Below are 20796 nucleotides of genomic sequence, written 5' to 3' on the forward strand. Positions count from 1 at the left end.
CACATATATTTTTAAGACAAAATGCTATTCAAAATAAATTTAATTTACGTGAGGATAGTTTTTGTTAGAGAAAAGTAAACATCTTCTCCAGTTGTTTTTGTTGTTGATGATTATTTGAATCAATGTGGGTTTTTTTTTTTGTTTTTTTTTTTACAATAAAAAAAAAAAACAACCTGGAAATTTAGGGACTAGAAATAATGAGTAAATAATGAGCAAAAATGAATTTGTTTACCTGGAAAGTTTGTGTACTGCACTTAATTTGATCTATCAAATTCTATCTATCTGTCTGTCTGTCTGTCTATCTATACCTCTATCTATCATAGTTTACAGAGAAACTGGGCGTTTCAGACAAATGTCCTTCATCACCTGTGCAAGCAAAGTGCATATCTATCTATCTATCTATCTATCTATCTATCTATCTATCTATCTATCTATCTATCTGTCTGTCTGTCTATCTATCTATCTATCTATCTATCTATCTGTCTGTCTGTATATCTATCTAGCTGTCTGTCTATCTATCTGTCTGTCTGTCTATCTACCTATCTGTCTGTCTATTTTTATATCTATCTATCTGTCTATCTATCTATCTATCTATCTATCTATCTATATATCTGTCTGTCTATCTATCTGTCTGTCTGTCTATCTTTCTATCTATCTATCTGTCTATCTATCTATCTGTCTGTCTATCTATCTATCTATCTGTCTGTCTGTCTATCTATCTTTCTATCTGTCTGTCTGTCTGTCTATCTATCTATCTATCTATCTATCTATCTATCTATCTATCTATCTGTCTGTCTGTATATCTATCTGTCTGTCTGTCTGTCTATCTATCTATCTATCTGTCTGTCTGTATATCTATCTATCTATCTGTCTGTCTCTCTATCTATCTGTCTGTCTATTTTTCTATCTATCTATGTCTATCTATCTATCTGTCTATCTATCTGTCTGTCTCTCTATCTGTCTATCTATCTATCTATCTATCTATCTATCTGTCTGTCTATCTATATTTCTATCTATCTATCTATCTGTCTGTGTGTCTGTCTATCTATATTTCTATCTGTCTGTCTGTCTGACTGACTATCTATCTATCTGTCTGTCTGTCTGTATATCTATCTGTCTGTCTGTCTATCTATCTGTCTGTCTGTCTATCTATCTGTCTGTCTATCTATCTGTCTGTCTCTCTGTCTGTCTATCTATCTATCTATCTGTCTGTCTGTGTATCTATATTTCTATCTGTCTGCCTGCCTATCTATCTATGTCTGTCTGTCTGTCTATCTATCTTTCTATCTATCTGTCTGTATATCTATCTGTCTGTCTATTTTTCTATCTATCTATCTGTCTGTCTATCTATCTATCTGTCTGTCTATCTATCTATCTGTCTGTCTGTATATCTATCTATCTGTCTGTCTGTCTATCTATCTGTCTGTCTATTTTTCTATCTATCTATATGTCTGTCTATCTATCTGTCTGTCTCTCTATCTGTCTGTCTATCTATCTATCTGTCTGTCTGTCTATCTATATTTCTATCTGTCTGTCTGTCTGCCTATCTATCTATCTATCTGTCTATCTTTCTATCTATCTGTCTGTCTATCTATCTGTCTGTATATCTATCTAGCTGTCTATCTATCTATCTATCTGTCTGTCTGTCTATCTATCTGTCTGTCTATTTTTCTATCTATATGTCTGTCTATCTATCTGTCTGTCTCTCTATCTGTCTGTCTATCTATCTATCTGTCTGTCTGTCTATCTATATTTCTATCTGTCTGTCTGTCTGCCTATCTATCTATCTATCTGTCTGTCTATCTTTCTATCTATGTATCTATCTGTCTGTGTCTGTCTGTCTATCTATCTGTCTGTCTGTCTGCCTATCTATCTATCTATCTGTCTGTCTATCTTTCTATCTGTCTGTGTCTGTCTGTCTATCTATCTATCTATCTATCTATCCACCCACATAGCATATCACATCATCCACCACCAACCACTCCGAGATGACTTTTACAGTGTCCATGTTGGACACTCTCGGCGTTCACTCATTTGCTTTTTGTTTGTTTAGCCCTGGATGTCTGAGCCGTGTGGATGAGACTGTAGTTAGCGTTTCTCTTCAGGAGCTCTCTATGCAAACCTACCGTGAAGGGAACCGAGATGCTGAGGGCGCCACCTGTGAGGCGCGTGCACGACTTTCCCAGCTGCGCGTGCATGCGGTGAGGGCGCGCGCTTCACAATGACGCGTGTAGTAAAACGGACTCGTTTAACAAAAGCTGTCTGTCTTTCAGCACATACGTGTGAGTAAACACACCTGAAGGCTACCACAAGCACTCCGGACAGATGTTTCGGGTAAGTGACTGCAACAAAAACGGGCAGTTTGTGGACTTTTGGGCTGGATTAATACAGAGTTGTTCGATAGCGCCTTGCCTCATTCTGTTCTTCTGTAGCGTCCGGTTGTTCAATAAGCTTTCAGTCACTGAGTCTTTACACGACTGAAGTTATTTGTGATGTTCTTCAGCTCGTGGTCAGGTAAAGATTGATGGATGCAGATCTAAATAGCTGTTGGAGGAAGTGGATGTGATGTTTCCTGAAGGCAACGTCTGGACCACCTTCATGTTCCTTCTGCTCCTGGCCACCGGAGCGCCAGCAGGTAAGAGTCGACTCCTGAGTCAAAGCCTGGGTCAAAACTTGGGTCAAGTCCTGAGGCAATTCCACATTTTACTACGGTGACTACACTGTCATTTATCTACTGTACCATTACTATACCACCTTTCACCTGGACAAGATTAAAGGAACATAATTGGACCTTTAAAAATGTCAAATGTAATAAGAAACATACTAAAAGCAAGAAAAGGTTTTTTTTTCTCTAAGTCAGCAAGCCTTAAGGTTCTGAACATTGATGTTATTACTTAAAAAAAAAAAAAAAAAGATTTACTGTACTTTTTTTTACTGGTTACCAATTTGCAGTTTGATTTTAATAAGTGCCCCCTTCCTACTTCTTAAATATGCAAACGTATTAGCCTAGGTGTCCTTTGGGACCCCTGTACTGTCCTAGGGGCCACTGAGTTTCAATAAGTCTTCCCGATAGACCCTGTTTGTAGTCAAAGATGTTGAAATTTGACTCCATTTGGCCAATAATGAAATCGAAAAGCATCATTTGGAATATTTTATTTGAATAATTTATTGTTTTTCATGCATTCCTTACTAATACGTTACAAACCTTATCCCTATGGTTCAGCTCATATCTTAAGGACAGGTCCTTCTCGGTAGCGTTGGGTAATTTCTCCTCATCTTCCGCTCCTATTATTAGTGGTGTACCTCAAGGCTCCATTCGGGGCCCACTTCTTTTTAACTTATATATGAGTCCATTGGGGAATATTATCAGGGCACACAATGTCTCTTTTCATTTATATGCTGATGATACCCAGTTGTACATTCCACTGAAAGCTGGTGACTCCATTTAGCCATTGTTGGACTGTCTGGGCGGCATTAAAAAATGGTTAACAAATAATTTCCTCCAAATTAATGAAGACAAAACCGAAATAATTGTTTTTGGCCCCCTGAGATTGAGAGATGGTCTCATTAATGAGCTTCGTAACCATTTCCCCTCGATTTCTTCCCAGGTTAGGAACCTTGGCATCATTCTGGACTCAGAATTATGCTTAACCAAGCAAATAAATTCGGTCGTTAAGAATAGTTTTTTTATCAACTACGGATTATTTCTAAACTTAAAACATTTTTGTCTTTCCAAGATTTGGAGAAGGTTATTCATTCTTTTATCACATCGTGCTTAGATTACTGTAATTCATTGTACTTGGGTCTTCCTCGGTCATCTTTGGCTCTTCTGCAGATGGTTCAGAATGCAGCTGCAAGGCTGTTGACTAGGGCAAAGAAATTTGATCGTGTCACCCCAATTTTAGCATCGCTCCATTGGCTCCCGGTCCGTTTTAGGATTCAGTTTAAGATTCTGATGTTTGTTTTTAAAACTCTTAATGATCAAGCTCCTTCCTATCTCAAGGATCTTCTTACACCACATTCATCGAACATTCATCTAAGATTTTCTGATAGGTTTCTTTTGCATGTCCCTCGTTCAAGGTTAAAAACAAAGTAGTGAAAACAATAATTTTAACTGTGTGAAACGTGCTATATAAATAAAATTTACTTACTTACTTAATCACTGGTTTACCTTAATGCACTCGCTTCTACAGTATAATAACAACGTGCACATGGTTCTCTGTGGCAGGCGCTCCACATTAACAGATTTTACGTGTGTAATCGTGGCGTGATATGGTGACGTGTTCTGTAAGGAGACGTTTATCGAACATTTCTGGAAGGAGTCTGCAGTGTTAGCGGTTCCAGTAATAGTTCCTTTTTTTTCTGGCGTGGGAAAGCTTTCAGGACAGGGCTTTGCGGTTTCTCAGTTATATGACAAGCTGTGTTTTTTTTCCCTAATTATTAACACTGAGAGAGAGTGAGAGAGAGTTTGTTAAGGGAACCATTGTTTATGCTTAAAGCTGCTATAATAAAGGTGATAAGAGGAACTAACTTGCTTTGCAGACGTTCCTCAACATTAATGTAATTATAAACAGATAAAAAGTATAGTGTGTTGTTTTGGTAGTGTTCACTAATTGATGTAGTTTAAGAGTATAATAATACACTACGGGTTATGCTGATATTGGAAAATAATCAACGTGGTGGGGGTAACAATTACTCTACTTTGCATCAGGCTGCATCGCACCATCTCATAGTTAATTATTTTCCTACAGCAGCACAACCCCAAGTGGTTTATTCTTTATATAAGCTCTAAATTGTGTTAAACTGCACCAAAGTACACTTTTCCGAGATAGGACAGGTATTATATATTTTTTTTAAATAATTACACTGATTGGCCGATTAGATGTTAAAATCTAGATGTTTACTAAAATATAATCGGAACTATAGTTTTACACAGATCCTAAATATGTGAGAGAGGTTTGTTTTGCTGGCATTTTGTACTAAACCTATAATAATATTGTCATACATAATGTGTATTGTGAAAATGTCTTCCAAGTATTGGAATATTCACACCACTATTTAAACCCCCCCCCCCCCTCCCCCGCGAATGTTCAAAGCTATGCAATACTAATGCTTTCTCTCATTCCTGTATCTCACACACACGCACAGTGACATAATCCAGCTGGCATGAAGATATAGTGGTTTGTGGTGTGGCAAAAAGTTTCATAAAGATTTAATGAAGTAAACACATGAATGAAGAGCTCATGAATCTGTTTGCTAGAATATCATGCATCAACCTCACATCAGCATCATTTGCGCTGTGTTTTCATGTTTCTTAGAGAAAATATGCTCCGTGCTCTCGAACCACGAAGTCCACATGGGCTCGAGCTTCCATATCTACTGCATCTTCAAGAAGGAATGCAGCAGACTGATATACCAAGATGAAGTGTTATTAAATTACAGCAGCTTGAACTCAACTGTGGTGATTATGCGCATCGTGAATCTAACTCGGACCACCACCTTCACGTGCAAATGTCGAAACGAGCCAGAACCCTGTGGCACCGACATCGTTCCGGGGTGTACGTATGCAGCGCTTCACTCAATGCATGGCAATGCTCATAAAAGTATATTTATCACAATGATTTCAAGCCTGCTATTCTGTTTACTACACTCTTAGCAAAAGAGACTTTCTTTCTATATTTAAGGCTTCTTAGGATCTTAAAAGGGTTCTTGTTAGGAGTCCTTTCAGATAGAACCATCAAAGGACATTACTAGGGTTCTAGATTTGACCTTGTGCTGTACTTATTAATTACATGGTTGTCCCAAGCCATCTATTCAGATTTGAAAGCACATATAAATGTAAAATTCATGTAAAGACACCCATTTTATCTTATCAGTATTATACTTAATATACACAATATAAAAAGTACTGGTGGGAATGGGGTTTGGGCATGGCTCTTGTTGGTATTTATTATTATTATTTTTAATAATTTAACACGCAGTCACTCACTAATTTTCAGTTTTTGGTTGATTTTGTTGCCCTTGTTCAACATAATCTCTGATCTCTTAAAAATGAAGTCAACCACTTAAAGCTTCAAAGTGGAAATGGTGCTAGTAAAATATTTAGTCATCTAATATCTCGCGTACTTTTGTAATCAGTTTCAGTAAGGCTTTTGTCAAGAAACTGAAGAGAAAGGTTAACATCAAACGCTAAAGGAATACACTGAACTCATCTCTATCTGCCAGATCTAAAACTATCATGGCCGGCCACTGAATTTTGTCAGTAGACATTTATGTGAGATACATATTATTGTAGAATTCACTTTGACCGGTGAATTCTTTCAAAATAAATATTTTAAAAAATAATAATTAAATGTCTATTGACAGAATTGGATTTAGCTCTAAATCTGTAAAAAAAAAAAAAAGAAAAAAAAAAGAAAGAATCCTTTCATCCTACATTTTCAGAGAAAACAGCTCGTGCTTATCTGTTACACTATGTAATAGAATGGCTTTAATTGCACTTGAAAGCCACAAAACGTATGGGAAAGCATAAATAAACAAAACTCGCTTCTCGCTGCATTTCTCCAGTGGTGGGAAGTTGTCTCATAATATAATAAATGTATTATGTAAGACATAAAAATAAAAAAAATGTTGCTGATACAGAGACTAGAGAATTGGTCAAGTATATATGATGTATTGTTATGCTAAATACTTTGGTAATACAGTAGCTACCAGATTAGTGTGAAGAGTTACAGAATGAAAATGTTGATTAAAGTAGACTTCCAGGCTTTAATTATTACAGAGGTGCTACATGAACTGAAAACTTGATGGTGAATTTCAGGATTAAAAATAGGCCACTGCAGGAGTGTGATTATAGGGTGGCGTCTGTGAAAATAAGTGTGATCTGTACAGATACATGCACATGCACCCACACACACATAGACATGTATATACACATACACCCAAATGCACATAAACATACACATAGAGACACATACACATGCTTACACACACACACACACACATAGACATGTATATACACATACAGATACACCTACACATATACATATACATGCACACACACACACACACGCGCACACACATACACATGGACAGGACATGCACATGCAGGTACACATGCATGTGTAATACACCTCATGAACTTTTTCTGTCTTCATTTGTCAGATCCACCTGCCGTTCCACAGAACCTCACATGCATTCAGGAAGGAGAATTTGGCAAAGTAAACTGCACATGGAAAACAGGATGGGAAACGCACGTCAAGACCACATCGCATCTGTGGTTAGTAAAGAGCTCTTTTTCTCGCCAGGATCTTAGGGTCAGTAATATGACATTATTCACGGCATGTACTCAAACTGAGCGGATCCACTGATCCAGTCACATGCACACACTTTTATAATCCTCTCAGTCGTTAGTGTATATCATTACTTGTTTTGCAGGGTACAAGGAGCCTCTCCTGTACGTTATGGAAGTGTTGCAGTCCATGACGGGGCCCGTTCGGCCTTATTTCCTGTCTCAGGCACACAAAGCGACTTCTCGGTGTGGGTCCATGCGAATAACAGCCTTGGCTCTGCGAACTCCACTCTCCTCATCTTTTCGCTTCATGAGATAGGTGCAGTAGTTTTCAAATAGTTTGGAGTACGTATGACATTTTTCATTGTTGTGTCAGCTTGAAAACAAGAAAAAAGCAAGCTCGTTTGGATTGAGTAAGACTTTAGGGAAGGGTGATGTTCATACACACTTAAGGGTTCAAGATTTCTGGGGTAGTTACGTGTTTTAGCTTATTTCTCATGGGTAATCACTCTATTCCAGAGGACAACATTTTTGAAAAGTGTAGCGTCACATGACAATGTATTGAAAAGGTGTGGAAAGTTTTCAGGAGAAAAAGGCGAGAACCTCAACGTCAAACCGTAATGTCCAGAAAAGTAACCTGATATCGTAAGCTGGGATGAAAATGTAGTATGTTCCCAGGCTGACCCCACTTCCTTCTGGTGTTCTGTTCATGTACAGTGAAACCGCTGAGCCCCAAGATCACGAAGGTGGAATGCTTTTCAAGACAATGCCAGCTCTATCCGGACAACACCCAAAACATTCAGCTGGTAGAGATCCGATATGAAGAACAACAGGATAGCTGGAACACCGTCTCATTCAACGTACGTACACATGAAGCACGCCGCTGCAATTTATAAACGATACACAACATACTCTCGTTGATTCATTCATACCTTATTGATGTGTAAACCAGGGCCGAATGTTAAATGTGACTAGCGTGTGGTATTTGTGATGGTCTTTATAGTGTATCTACTTCAATTTACGTACACTTGCAGCACCTCGGTGCACTGTATTGCTTAAAACAAAAGAAATAATATAAAGACAGGCCATGAAATAGTCAAGGGCCCAGAATCAGAGGACCAGAATATCAAAAGAAATATCCATTTTCATGTAATGTAAATATCAGCTTGAGATATGTTTTTAAATCATGCCACCAGTTTATTTATTACTTGATTTTCAAGTAATATGAGTTATGTATGTTCTAGTGAATGGGTTGCATAATAACAAGTCAAGAGTGAGTCAATTAATGCATTTATTACAGCATTAGTTTCCTGCTTATCAGAGTGGGAGTCATTTTTTTGTTGTTGATGTTGCTGTATTTTTCTTTGATTAAAGTGTCTTTTGATAAGTAGGAAAGCTATGAAACGGTTTGGTTTTAAATGATATGTAGTTTCTACTGAAATAAGTACTAAGTGAACAATTTTGGATATATACGGTCCCCTCCCGAAAGTATTGGAACGGCAATGTCAATGCTTTTGCTATACAGTGAAGACATTTGGGTTTGAGAGCAAAAGATGAATATGAGAAGAGAGTTTAGAATTTCCTGGTATTTATATGTAGATGCGTTAAACGTCGTAGCACATTTTGTATCAGACCTCCTGATTTGTAGGCAAGCAAAACCAATGGAACACGTGGCTGATGAGTGTTTCTTGTTGCCCAGGTGTGTCGTGTTTGTCGTGTCGTGTCGACTGACTGTATAAACAATAAATAGCTCTGAAGATCAACTCTTGGTTTTAGCCTTCAGTTTCACCTGTGAAGGCTGCATTTGTTTTTAGAAAGGATTAACCAATATGAAGACTAGAGAGCTGTCAATGGATGAAAAAAAAAAGCAAGCCATTTTGAAGCTGAGAAAATGGGGAATATCAATCAGAGCCATTGCAAAAGCACTGAGCATATTTGGAATGTCCTGAAAAAGAAAGAAATCACGGGTGTACTGACATCGACATCGAATGGGTCAACCAAGGAAAACACCACCAGTTAATGACAGAAATGTGGTGAAAGCTGTGAAGAAAACCCCAAATACAACAGTCAGTGACATGACCACCAGACTACACAGGGCAGGGGTGAACATATCACAAACCACCATTCGAAGAAGACTTTGAGAGCAGAAATGTAGAGGCTAGATGCAAACCACTCATTGGAAACTGCAAAGAAATACAGAGATGAGCTTCAAAAGTTTTGTAACCAAAATAAACCTCTAGCAAAGTGATGGAAAGGGCGAAGTGCGGAGAAAGAAAGGATCTGCTCATGATTCAAAACATACAAGCTCATCTATGAATCATGGCTTGGACATCGCATGGCTGCTTCTGGAATGGGCTCATTTATCTTTACTGATGATGACAGAAACATTCTTTTATAGAGAAAAAATGTTTTGCAAAAAAATGAACCTATCTATATTTAATAATGATAATTTTACCAGTTTTATTTACTTTTTGGCCGTTCTTGATCTATCTTTAGTGTTTTTAGTCTAGCACATGAAAGCATTTACTGGCTTGAAACAAATCCTGAGAAAAGTGCATTAAACCGCTGACTTACTGGCAGTCCACAAACCTACTGATCAGATGAGTCTGTAGATTGCAAACCTTTGTGGGCTGATTCAGAACTAGACAGATAAATGTCAAGGGGTTTTCGCAATCCTCATGGTGTGACACAACTGCCAGACCTTTTGCATTGTGAAAATGATTGGGAGCTGTTTCATCATTTCTGTTTGTTTTTCATTTCCATGCAAACTTCAAAAGACAAACGCTGTTCTACATTTCCACTGTCAGTTCATAGACCAAAATATTTATACAGTTGAACGGTAATCGAAGGGGGGGAAATAAAGCAGAGAGAGTCTTGACAATAATAGTGGTGTTACATCTTTTAGCTGTGGTGCTTGAATAGTGCAGAACTGCAGCAAAGAGGAAATGTGACTGAGAAACTGTTTCAAAACTAAACTGAAACCAAACTGAAAAGGTGTGTTTAATGTACTTTAGTTGCAGACCTGAGGTGCAATATTTATAGGCATGTATACCACAGCGCGGTTGAATCCTCAAATCTGATTGGTCAGAAGCTGATAGCGGTTCTGATAGTAACGCTGGCTGTAAGTCGGTATACTTTATTAATGTGCTCATTCTAATATGCTAGCATTTCAGAATGTACTGTTATAGGAAATTGATCCACGTCAGGTTAGTAATAGTAATTCTGCTTTACATCAGGCCACATCACACCACCCTGTCCTGTGATTATTTTCCTTTGTATTGCGTAATAATTTAGGAATTGTTTGGCATACAGACGTACTTTAAATTGAATCTGGCCTCAGAGATCTGTGGTTTAATGAAGAAGTATTGCAAATCCAGTCCAATCGAAAATAAATGAGTGTTTGCACCCGTTTTGTCCAATAAAAATAATATAAATTACAAAGTACTTACTTAACTAGTAGTAACATAGTACTTAACATCTTCCAGTTAAGAAATATAGTTGAATTTTCCTATGCAAACATTCCTATTTATTCTATAGTCATGTGATGTACTTTGAGTAAGTTGAGTGTAATTATTGATATGTACAAGTCTAGAGAGTGGTTTTTGTATGATGGAAAGCATTTTTATCTCTCTTCAGAACACCCCATCGACAAGGAACTGGACTATAACATCACTGAATCCGTATCACACGTACACATTTGAGGTCAGATGGAAACTGGGCCCAACAAGAGGTCTGTGGAGTGAGTGGACCCGGATCAAGAACAAGACCGATGAAGAAGGTGGTGATTAAAACCATACTGAGTCTTTTAGTCTGTTCATCCGATTATAACTCAAAGGTTATATTTATTTGACTCATTTAAAGCGTAGCTGTTTTAGTGTTATACACTGTGAATTCAGGACCGGGGAGTGTAATGGAAACAGATCAAGAGATTGTGTTAGATCATGTTAGATAAGTGCACGTTCTGGCGTAGGTTTTTGGTTGATTTATTTTTTTTTTTTGTCAGAAGCACAGCTAAGTGTAGTGTCAGCATCATGCATGAAGGTGGAGGTGAAGCTGCTTGTTCTGTTTTTTTTTTTTAGATCAATTACATCAGAAAGAATATCGGTACATGCATTGATGGTTTAAATGTAAAATGGTCAGCAATTGGCACCACTTTCTAGTTTCTGGTACAATAGCTCCAGTGTCCCCGGTTCAATCGTGAGCTTTAGTTACTGTCTATGTAGATGCTCACACGGGTTTCCTCTGAGTTCTCTAGTTTCCTCCCACCTTCCAAAAACATAGCAGTAAGTGAAATTGGCCTTAGGGGTGAACGTGTGTGCACGGTCCTCTGCGATAGACTGGCATCACATCCAGGGTGTATTCCTACTTTGTACCCAGTGTTCCCCTGATAGGCTCTGGATCCACCACCATGACCCTAACCATGAGAAAGGGTCATCTAAAAAGCTGGTTTATGCTCACATTGGCAGGTATATCAGTGTTGTTCTTAACAAAGGGCTTCTTGAGATGAAGAATAGCAGCTTACACAAAGTGTAACCAAAGCAACATCGGTTCCACTTCTCCTTTCTATTTGCGCTGGATAATTATCTAGATTATGTATCTAGATTTATTAACAACATACATTAGTTTTATCAATATTTCGCATAACGATGGCAAGGAGGATGCTTTGTGTTCCACACTGAAATATCTCTTATTTGACATGTTGTAGCTTGGAACTTTCCATTAAATTACTTTTAAATCATGTCCTGTTGATTGATATTAAAAAATGTTAAAAATCCTACATAGTCCCAGACAAAATTCAAGAATAAACTTATCACATCTTGTTTGTTTGTTTTTTTTTTTCTTTTCTTTTCAATTTAGCTCCTGTAACGATGCTTGATGCGTGGTATATTGAAGAACCCTCACAAACGGGCAGCAGATCGTTCCAGATATTTTGGAGGGCAAGTATTACACAGTTTATACATATATTAAATGCAGTCGCTTTATTTTTCGAGCACATTGAAGAAGCTTTGTGCTTCCGTACTCGGCAAATACCGTTACTGATTTGTTCACTTGCTCCAGAACGCCGCACTGCCCATCACATCACACGAATAAAGGTCAAACCACTACTGAGAAGTGACATGTATCATGCCGTCTGCATCCTCGTAACCGCTCTGTTAAAGCAAAACCTAAAAGGCTTTCAAGTTTCTGCTTACAAAAAAAAAAAAGGCTTTAGAGGAAATCACGACGTCAACTAAAGTCTTCCAGTGCTGCTTTTATGCCTTTAATGTTTATGCAAGCATCAGTATATGCAGAGTGAAAATGTATTGAGGTCCACCAGTGCGAAAACATGATCTATCTATTGTCTGTCACTGTTTGATTAGGAGCTGGACAAATCAGAAGCCAGAGGAAAGATTCAGCAGTATATTGTGACAGTGATTGAAAAGGGAACCAGAAACACGACTGCTCTTCTTGGAAATAAAATCAACGTGTCCTGTTTTCCCTGCAATGTGTCCATTTCCGCTATGAACTCAAAAGGCCAGTCTCCTCCCCGACTCATTCAGCTGAAGCCTATAGGTAGGCCACATCCACTACACCTGCAAGTGCTAATGCATGTATATATCTGCAAGTAGATTAAGTATATAATGAAACACTTTGGGGGGACTCCTGAGTGACGTGACAGAAAAGCTTTCTCTAGATCACGAGTTCAAATCCCAACATTACTATAGCCATCTGTGGCCAGGAAGCATGGCAGGGTGAGAGGAAAGCGGTTAATGTTTCTCCTCCGTCAATCACAGCAATACTAACCAATCGTGAGCATCTGCAAGATCGTGTATGTGGAAGAGGGCAGATAGCGCTTTCCTCTGAGTGTGTTATACTGCCCTGAGACGCAGCATGAGCAGCAGTTTGAAAGGATGCGGATGGCTGGCTACATGTGTCTTGGAGGAAGCAGGTGTTAGCCTTCAGTCTCCCTGTTTGGTAGCTGTCGCATGCATGCCACTATAGGAAAATAATCACTAGTGGGCTGTTGTGTGTGACAGACTTAGAAGTCGACGAAGGAGGAGGAAGACAGAGGCAGGCTTTATTACTTTTATCTTCCAGGTCTCACAGCGACACAGATGCGCACACACGCACGCTCAGCTTGTGCTTGTTGTCATGTTCCCTCTCTCGAGGTGCGTGCCTTTCCCTCTTTTATCCTCGCCTCACTGCTACAGAGAATATTCATTAGTAACAATTCCCCACAGGTCTGCACTCCTTACCACTCTCCGGCTCTGTCCTCCATTCACAAATCGGCGCACGTCTACGCCTCCGCCTCCGCCTCCGCAGTGTGATTCAGTCTAACATAATGATGACAACTTTCTATTTTTTAACGAATGAGTTTTGCGTTATGAGTTTTTCACCATTTGTATTTGTGCATTGTTGAGTAAGTATTTAGGTGCCATCGAACTTCACAGGATGCCAATAAGAAAATATTAAAAAGAGAGCCACTTCTGGTGAACTTTTGATCCCGAGATCGGCTCTCTAGTGGTGTGCAAGTTAGACGTGTGCAATGGGACTAAAAAAGTGTTGTTTTTTTACTCTCGAAGCGGCAGTAAAAAATTTTGTAGGCCTAAAGAAAGATAATGCATTTCCAACAACGCTCAGTACAACTCCTAAACAACTTAAATAAATAGACTACAACTGACACAAATCAGGTAGCTCAAGTTTAAGCCCATTTTACACCAGTAGTGACATTGCATGGCACAGCTCAGCCTGTAAACCTTTTGATTATGTGGAGTGTTTGCCATTTAAGTCCCTGTTAAGGATCTACTTCTATAGAAAAAGAATAACTATATAACTATTGGGAAAGCTGTTCCCAATAGTTATACTAATAACTATTGGGAAAGCTGCTGTTATAGAAAATTACTCAACACCTTCTAACCATTTGACAACTTAACAGCACTGTGGTATAAATGTTTTGAAGATGGTTAGAACACGTAAATGCTTCAGGATTTCAAAGAAACCTGAGCAGGTTGTTGTACTCTTGTGGTTTTGCAGCTCTTCTTCCCTACAAGGTGTCACACACTCGTGTGAATAATCGCACTGTCGCCCTCACCTGGCCGACGCCTGGAAGTGCAGATGCGGTCACAGAGTTCTTGATAGAGTGGTTTCCTGTGGGACGGAAACATTCACCTCAGTGGACCAGAGTGGAGCGGCACCTGAACACAGCGTATATTACTGGTCAGTATGTCTAGTAGGTGTTCTTCAGAATATCTACAAAAAAGAAAAGCACTAAAACTGTTTTTAATGTGGTTTTAAATGCTTATCGCTGTGCTTCCCTCAAAGGACTTTGGGACTTGGGACAAAGGACTTTCCCTCAAAGGACTATGGGAATATAGTCATATAGGAATATTATTATTTATCTTTAAAGGAATTTGTTACATCATTTCTACCATGGGGGAAGAAAAATGAGCCTGCACAGTAAATCATGTTTGACAGTGTATAGAGTCGTGGGGTCATCGCAGCACTTTTTTTAATGCACTGTAAATTTGGAAAGAGGATCTAAAATGTTTTCCATTGGTATTGGATGTAATAACTGTTGTTGTCCAACATTGGAGCAGAAATGGATTATGTATTAGCAGGTGCAAAAAAAACTTTCACTCCTAACAACAACAAAAAATCACCATAGTTTACTCTGGATTCGTAACTCATAAAAATCAACAGAAATAAAAGTGACTCAGAAAGAAGTTAAACATTTTAATAATTACTACTGAAATAATCATTGTATATCCAGACTAGTCAATGCTATCAGTGCTGTTGGGATATCAGTAAATAAGTGGTTAGTCTGATGTTTACGTGATGTTTATATAGCACCTCTCACTGATTCTCACCCAAGTTCTGTTTACGCTTACACGTTCTCGCTTGCGTGACCTTCTGGTGAAGCTGTATGTTTCGGCCTGCTCTTAAAAGATGAAAAATTGTAATAATTTAAATATTCCATAACTCCTCAGCCTACATGAATAAAACTATATGAGTCTGAAATAGATATTGTTATTTTAGGTAATGGGATACATTACATTTAGTGCAATGTCAGATGGGCTGGATACAAAAAAGAAAAGAAAAAAAGCAATTTAGTAGACGTATATGATATGAAGGTACATCCTGAATGCACAAATGGATTGAACGTAGTGTGTATCTTCTACAAAACAGAACAGATTGCAAATCATTACAAAAACAAATCTACACAAAATCGTAATAATATATAGAATTGGACGGGAAAATCTATATAGTTTGCATGTAAAAGTACTTACATAACTATTCACCCCTGTTACTCTGAAGCCCCTAAATTATTTAATTTGAAAAGAGATGTGGTTACAGTGTCAAATTTGTACCTTGCTAATGAAAAATACATATCATTAACACATATTTATCAGTAAGCTGAGTTTATAGCCATGACTTTATTCCTCTATTTTGCCCCCTAGTGGAATAACAGAGACATGAATCTCACAGAGTCATGGGACTTTAAATCTCCTGCCATATGTAGCATTTGGTTTTAAAAAAAACAACAACAAAAAAACAGACATGACACATGTTTTTATTAAAGTCTGTTTGTTTCTTCTCTCCCTCTGTTTGTCTCTGTATTTAAATATGTGGTGTGCTCAGGTTTGCAGCCTGCAGAGTGCTATGAAGGTGCAGTGGTCTATCTACACTCATCTGGGGCAAAAAAAGCCATCTTCAACAGGATCTCTACCTGGCAGACAGGTGCGAGAGTCACTCCTTTAAGAACTGCTCATTACGTGAGATAAACAGGCCTGAAAATAACACTCTTTTTGATCCCACAGCTCCACAACAGAGTCCTGTGCCTAGCGTCGTGGTGAAGAGTGAAAGCGTGGAGGTCAAATGGAGTGAGATCCCACCAAATAAGAGAGGAGGCTGTCTGGACCACTACACCATCTACCTGAAGGATTCGGCGAGCAAAATTCAGAATTACAGTAAGAAACGAAACGTGTATCGTATATAATGCTGTGTAATGTCATCGTCTGGCTAGCATTGTGATTTCATCAGGCACGCAGCATCCTGTGGGGCATACACTCTAAAGAAAAGGGTTCAAGGGTTTTTCTCTCACAAAAGAATCATGTTAGGAAGCTAAAAACAAAGAAGAACCCTTAAGGAAGCCTTTGTCTAATAGTGTTGGCGAGATGAATATTAAGCTATGTTAAGAAACACTTGTCACCTTTTTAAATATTGTATTTGCTTTGAACTTAATTCTATTGTTTTCCTAATACCCAGACACAGGCATGTTCATTTGCATAATGTGCAGTTATTATTGTTTGTATAAGTTACTGCAGAAGCACTGTGTTGTAGGTGTCTCATACAATCAGAGAGAGTTCACCATCAGTGGCTTGATGCTGGGACATAAATACACACTGTGGGTCTCAGCCTGGACTACAGCAGGAGAAAGTCCTGTAGAACACGAGCACCTGTTCAAACACACCAGAGAAACATTAGGTATGAAGAGATTATGTCCTAAATCCATGTGTGTGTGTGTGTGTGTGTGTGTGTGTGTATTATGGACGGCTGTGGCTAAGGTGGTAGAGCGGTTTGTCCATTAATCATAGGGTTGGTTCGATTCCCGGCCCACATGACTCCACATACTGAAGTGTCCTTGGGCAAGACACTGAACCCCAAGTTGCTCCCAATGACAAGTTAGCACCTTGCATGGCAGCTCTACTACCATTGGTGTGTGTGTGTGAATGGGTGAATGAGACACAGTGTAAAGCGCTTTGGAACCACTAGGGTTAAAAAAGTGCTATATAAGTGCAGACCATTTATATATATTCACTGGTCAGACTGATTTGAGCTGACAGGAAGGCTGCCTACAGTAACTCAGTAACCACTCTTTACAACAGAAGAGTGTCTCAGAATGCACGGAACATCAAACCTTGTGGTGGACGGGCAACAACAGCGGATGACCACATCGGGTTCCACTGTTTTCAGCCAAATACAGGAATCTGAGGCTACAGTCAGACAGTTGAACCTCATATTCCCGTTCTTGTCAGCTTGATTGTTTTCTCTTTGTGTTCATTTTTGTCCTTTAGTCAAAAACAGCCTAGAATATGGAACAATACTGAGTGCTGCAGTGAGAACATTTTGATTAAATCACATATTTTTTTTAAAGGAAAAGTTTTTATGCTGTAATATCAGGTCAAAGCCGTTCCAACCCATTTGCTTGACCAACAAAAGGCAGCTTTATACCTGTCTCACCAACCTGTTCCACTTCAGTCCTCACATCATTAATTGTCTTTCTTTGTCAGATACGAAACCCCTGGCTCAGCTCATCCCAGTGGGAAGTGCTGTTTTCCTCACCTGTCTGTGTCTCCTGTGCTTATGTCAGTTCTCTTCAGTACACAGAAGGTAAGAATGCAAGAAACAATGACCGAAAAACACACCATATGTAGTCAGGTGTCCACATACTTTTGGCCATGTAGTGTATATAATAAAAGAACACACTCGTTCGATTTAAGAAGCACTTTGTTGTTGTTTATTTCATCTTGTAGAATTTCAAGATGTTGTCACTGCCTAATGCCGAGCATCGTCCCAGATCCTGCAAACAGCAAATGGGCAAAAGAGTGCACAAGAGAGAAGGTACAGGCATAATGAATACTCTTTATTTATACGTATATACTATGAATACTACGTATTTTGTAATTGGTGAAGGCAGACATTTTTCTGTTCTGACACATTCCTCTATAATACACACAGTTCTAGTACATCATTTACAGCAGGGGTTCCCAAACTTTTCCAGGGTGAGTCCCCCCAAATGGCATTAACATTTGACCGAGGCCCCCCTTTCGCAAGATGTCTTTAAAACACATTAAAAATACAGACTTCTGAAGATATCCCCTTTTTTTATTATTAATAATTACATCTTACATCTTTACATTACATTAGGAATTGATTGTGTGTGTGTGTGTGTGTGGTTGTCTGAGAGAAAAAGAAAGAAAGAAAGAGAAAACATACTAGTGGGAGGGATGGGCACACCAAATTGTTGAGGCCCCGCGGGCGCCCCCTGGTGGCCCCCACTTTGAAAACCACTGATTTACAGCACCAGGGTCAGGTCTTCATAGCACAATAGTATTAATTATGAGGATAAATAATCATAAATAAATCATGTGTAAGCACTCTTCACTGTTGTGATGATGTTACGGTGCAGGAGCATCACAGACATTTTGACAGTAGGTGTCTGGTTTTAAACTGAACTGTTTCGTTATGACACGTAGATAACCAACGACATGATAGAAGCACGAAATTTACCAGGAGGAAACCGCACTTAACAGTCACTGCTCACACAGCATGATATATGCAGGATGTACATTTTTTTTAAAAAATTGACATTTTGGTGAAATTTAATTATTTGTTATAACAGTTGGGCTCAAAAATCATCTTTTTTTGGGGGGGGCTGTTTGCATGAATTTAAGCACAGGATTTCCCAGACCACCACTTTATTTATTTGTTTGTTTGTTTGTTTATTTTTCTGTTCAAAAATGAAAGGTATTACTATATTGACTTCACAGCTGATCTTTAGTTCCTGGTACTCAAAGGATTTGGTCAAAATACCTACAATGCTTTATGTCACTATCAGCTAGATATGATTCATCATGTCTAGATAAACTGATAACGAACCGCTCTGAGGTTTGAGGTCTGACTGAAGGTAGCAATTATGGCAGCGATAGAGGTCTGCACTTATATGGTGCTTTTCTCCAAAGTGCTTTACACTGTGTCTCATTCACTCACACACCAATGGTAGCGGTAGCAGAGCTGCCATGCAAGGCCATCGGGAGCATCTTGGGGTTCAGTGTCTTGCCCAAGGACACTTCGGTATGTGGAGTCACATGGGCCGGGAATCGAACCGCCGACCCTACGATTAGAGGACAACCCTCTCTACCGCCTGATCCACAGCAGTAGCATTTACAATTTTTGACACGTTGCTACGATACTTAAAACCACGCTTTTGAGCAGAAGTCAGACCGCAAACAAAATTCACCCGGCGGAAATGTCACTTCTTTGAAAGGGAAAGAATGCAGGATGTGAAAGACGAACATGTGCTTCTGGCAGTAGTTGCTTTCACTTTGTGGTGAACAAGTGGATGAGACCGTGGGCTTTTTTGTAAGTAAAAAATGGAGGAGTTGCTATTAGTCGAAATAGTGCCAATCTCATCCAACGACACACTTTTGGTAAAATTCTGTGGGGGGGTTGGGGTTGCCTCTACCTGCCTACTGTTGGCATCTCTGCATTATAGTCACTTCTGTTAGTATTTCACCTTTATGATAGACTTTGCAGGTGTTCAGCGTGGTCTGGCTTGTACTATCATTCCTCTTCTCCACACAGGGTGAGATGAAACTGCAGCTGCACCTCAGCGAGTCCAGCATGAGTGAAGAGGAGCCGAATACAGTGGAGGTGGAGGAATTTCCCCAGGAGAAATTACCTGAAGACGAGCCAGTCTCCACCGAGGAAACACTACACCCAGTCAACCCGCCGGACGAATCGACACCGTATCAACATAACATCACCAGCTCTTACCTCAAAAGTTTCTCCAACGAGTCAAGCAGCTCGGACGCCACCCAGGCCTCCAGGAGCACAGACATTACCGTGGATTACATTTCTACTCACGGAGTGATGAGTGGAGGAGAGGATGATGATAATGATGATGATGGTGACGAAGAGCACGAGGCGTTTGACTTCTTCCCCTGCCCCAAGAGCCCCTTCCTGGAGCCGCTCATATCCATCGGAGGAAAATTGACTCTGGACTCAGTGAAAATAGACTGCAGTGATTTCTTAGATTGTGCATGAACCTCTGTGTTAATGACTGTTAAGAAAATCGTTACGATGCATAAATTTGTCATCCTCATGATGTTTTTTAAGCAAACTGTCCTTTTTTAACCAGTTAACACTAACAGTTGAATCAGTATGTTCATGTTAATTATAAAACATCACTCAGTTATACAATTATGTGATCATAATGATATTTTAGGTCATGTGATTCCTTACGTCATGTTTTCAGAGCTTTAATACGAGGTTGTTTTTTTTTTAAGCCTTCACAACTTACCTCAGTTTTTGCTATTATGCAGGTGTAAATACTTTTGTACATAATAATTTTGTGAATTTCTGACTAAAAGGGTAATTATTAAATGATGGACTTTCCAAATAATTTTATGCCTCGTCATATAGTTTGCGCAGAACTTTTAGTCGGGAAACAGAAAATGTTTGAAAGACTGACAAGCAGTGATCGATTGTTACGAGTCCTGCTCAGTTAAGATTAACACTGCAGTGAATTAGTCCGCGAAAGCCCTATTCGGTCTGGATTACTTTTACGTGTGGTGGTGGGGTAATGAAATTATTCATTACTAACTGGAGTAGCGATCGCTCTTTTCTGTCATCTCCCATCGAAAGTAAAATGAAACATATAGCTGCAAGCAGCACTGGCGGATTCCTCCTCGAGACTGCGGACCGTTTTAAACTTGACACGGTAGAGAAATGTATCCCAATGA

At 39.1% G+C, this 20796-nt stretch overlaps 1 protein-coding gene across 1 annotated transcript; it reads left to right on the forward strand.

The window, feature by feature from the left end:
- Window positions 1-1946: 1946 nt before the first annotated feature.
- On the forward strand, window positions 1947-20456 carry il12rb2 (interleukin 12 receptor, beta 2a). The gene is made up of 16 exons (XM_017479815.3): window positions 1947-2334; window positions 2504-2635; window positions 5319-5558; window positions 7165-7279; window positions 7438-7610; window positions 8009-8151; window positions 10928-11069; window positions 12149-12228; window positions 12652-12844; window positions 14306-14488; window positions 15911-16009; window positions 16090-16239; window positions 16613-16756; window positions 17563-17662; window positions 17806-17893; window positions 19637-20456. Exons 2-16 carry the CDS (start codon window positions 2566-2568, stop codon window positions 20096-20098), a joined length of 2382 nt encoding a protein of 793 aa, XP_017335304.1. The 5' UTR covers window positions 1947-2334; window positions 2504-2565; the 3' UTR covers window positions 20099-20456.
- The last annotated feature ends 340 nt before the right edge of the window (window positions 20457-20796 follow it).

Source organism: Ictalurus punctatus, chromosome 11 (genome assembly GCF_001660625.3).
Source record: "Ictalurus punctatus breed USDA103 chromosome 11, Coco_2.0, whole genome shotgun sequence".
Lineage (NCBI taxonomy): Eukaryota > Metazoa > Chordata > Actinopteri > Siluriformes > Ictaluridae > Ictalurus > Ictalurus punctatus.

Bases quoted from the DNA above. Each gene is read 5' to 3' on its own strand.
- il12rb2 (XM_017479815.3), top strand. From the start codon at position 2,566: ATGTTTCCTGAAGGCAACGTCTGGACCACCTTCATGTTCCTTCTGCTC. The intron at 16,757-17,562 runs GTATGAAGAGAT...TTTCTTTGTCAG, and splicing joins ACACACCAGAGAAACATTAG to ATACGAAACCCCTGGCTCAG. The intron at 17,894-19,636 runs GTACAGGCATAA...TTCTCCACACAG, and splicing joins AAGAGTGCACAAGAGAGAAG to GGTGAGATGAAACTGCAGCT.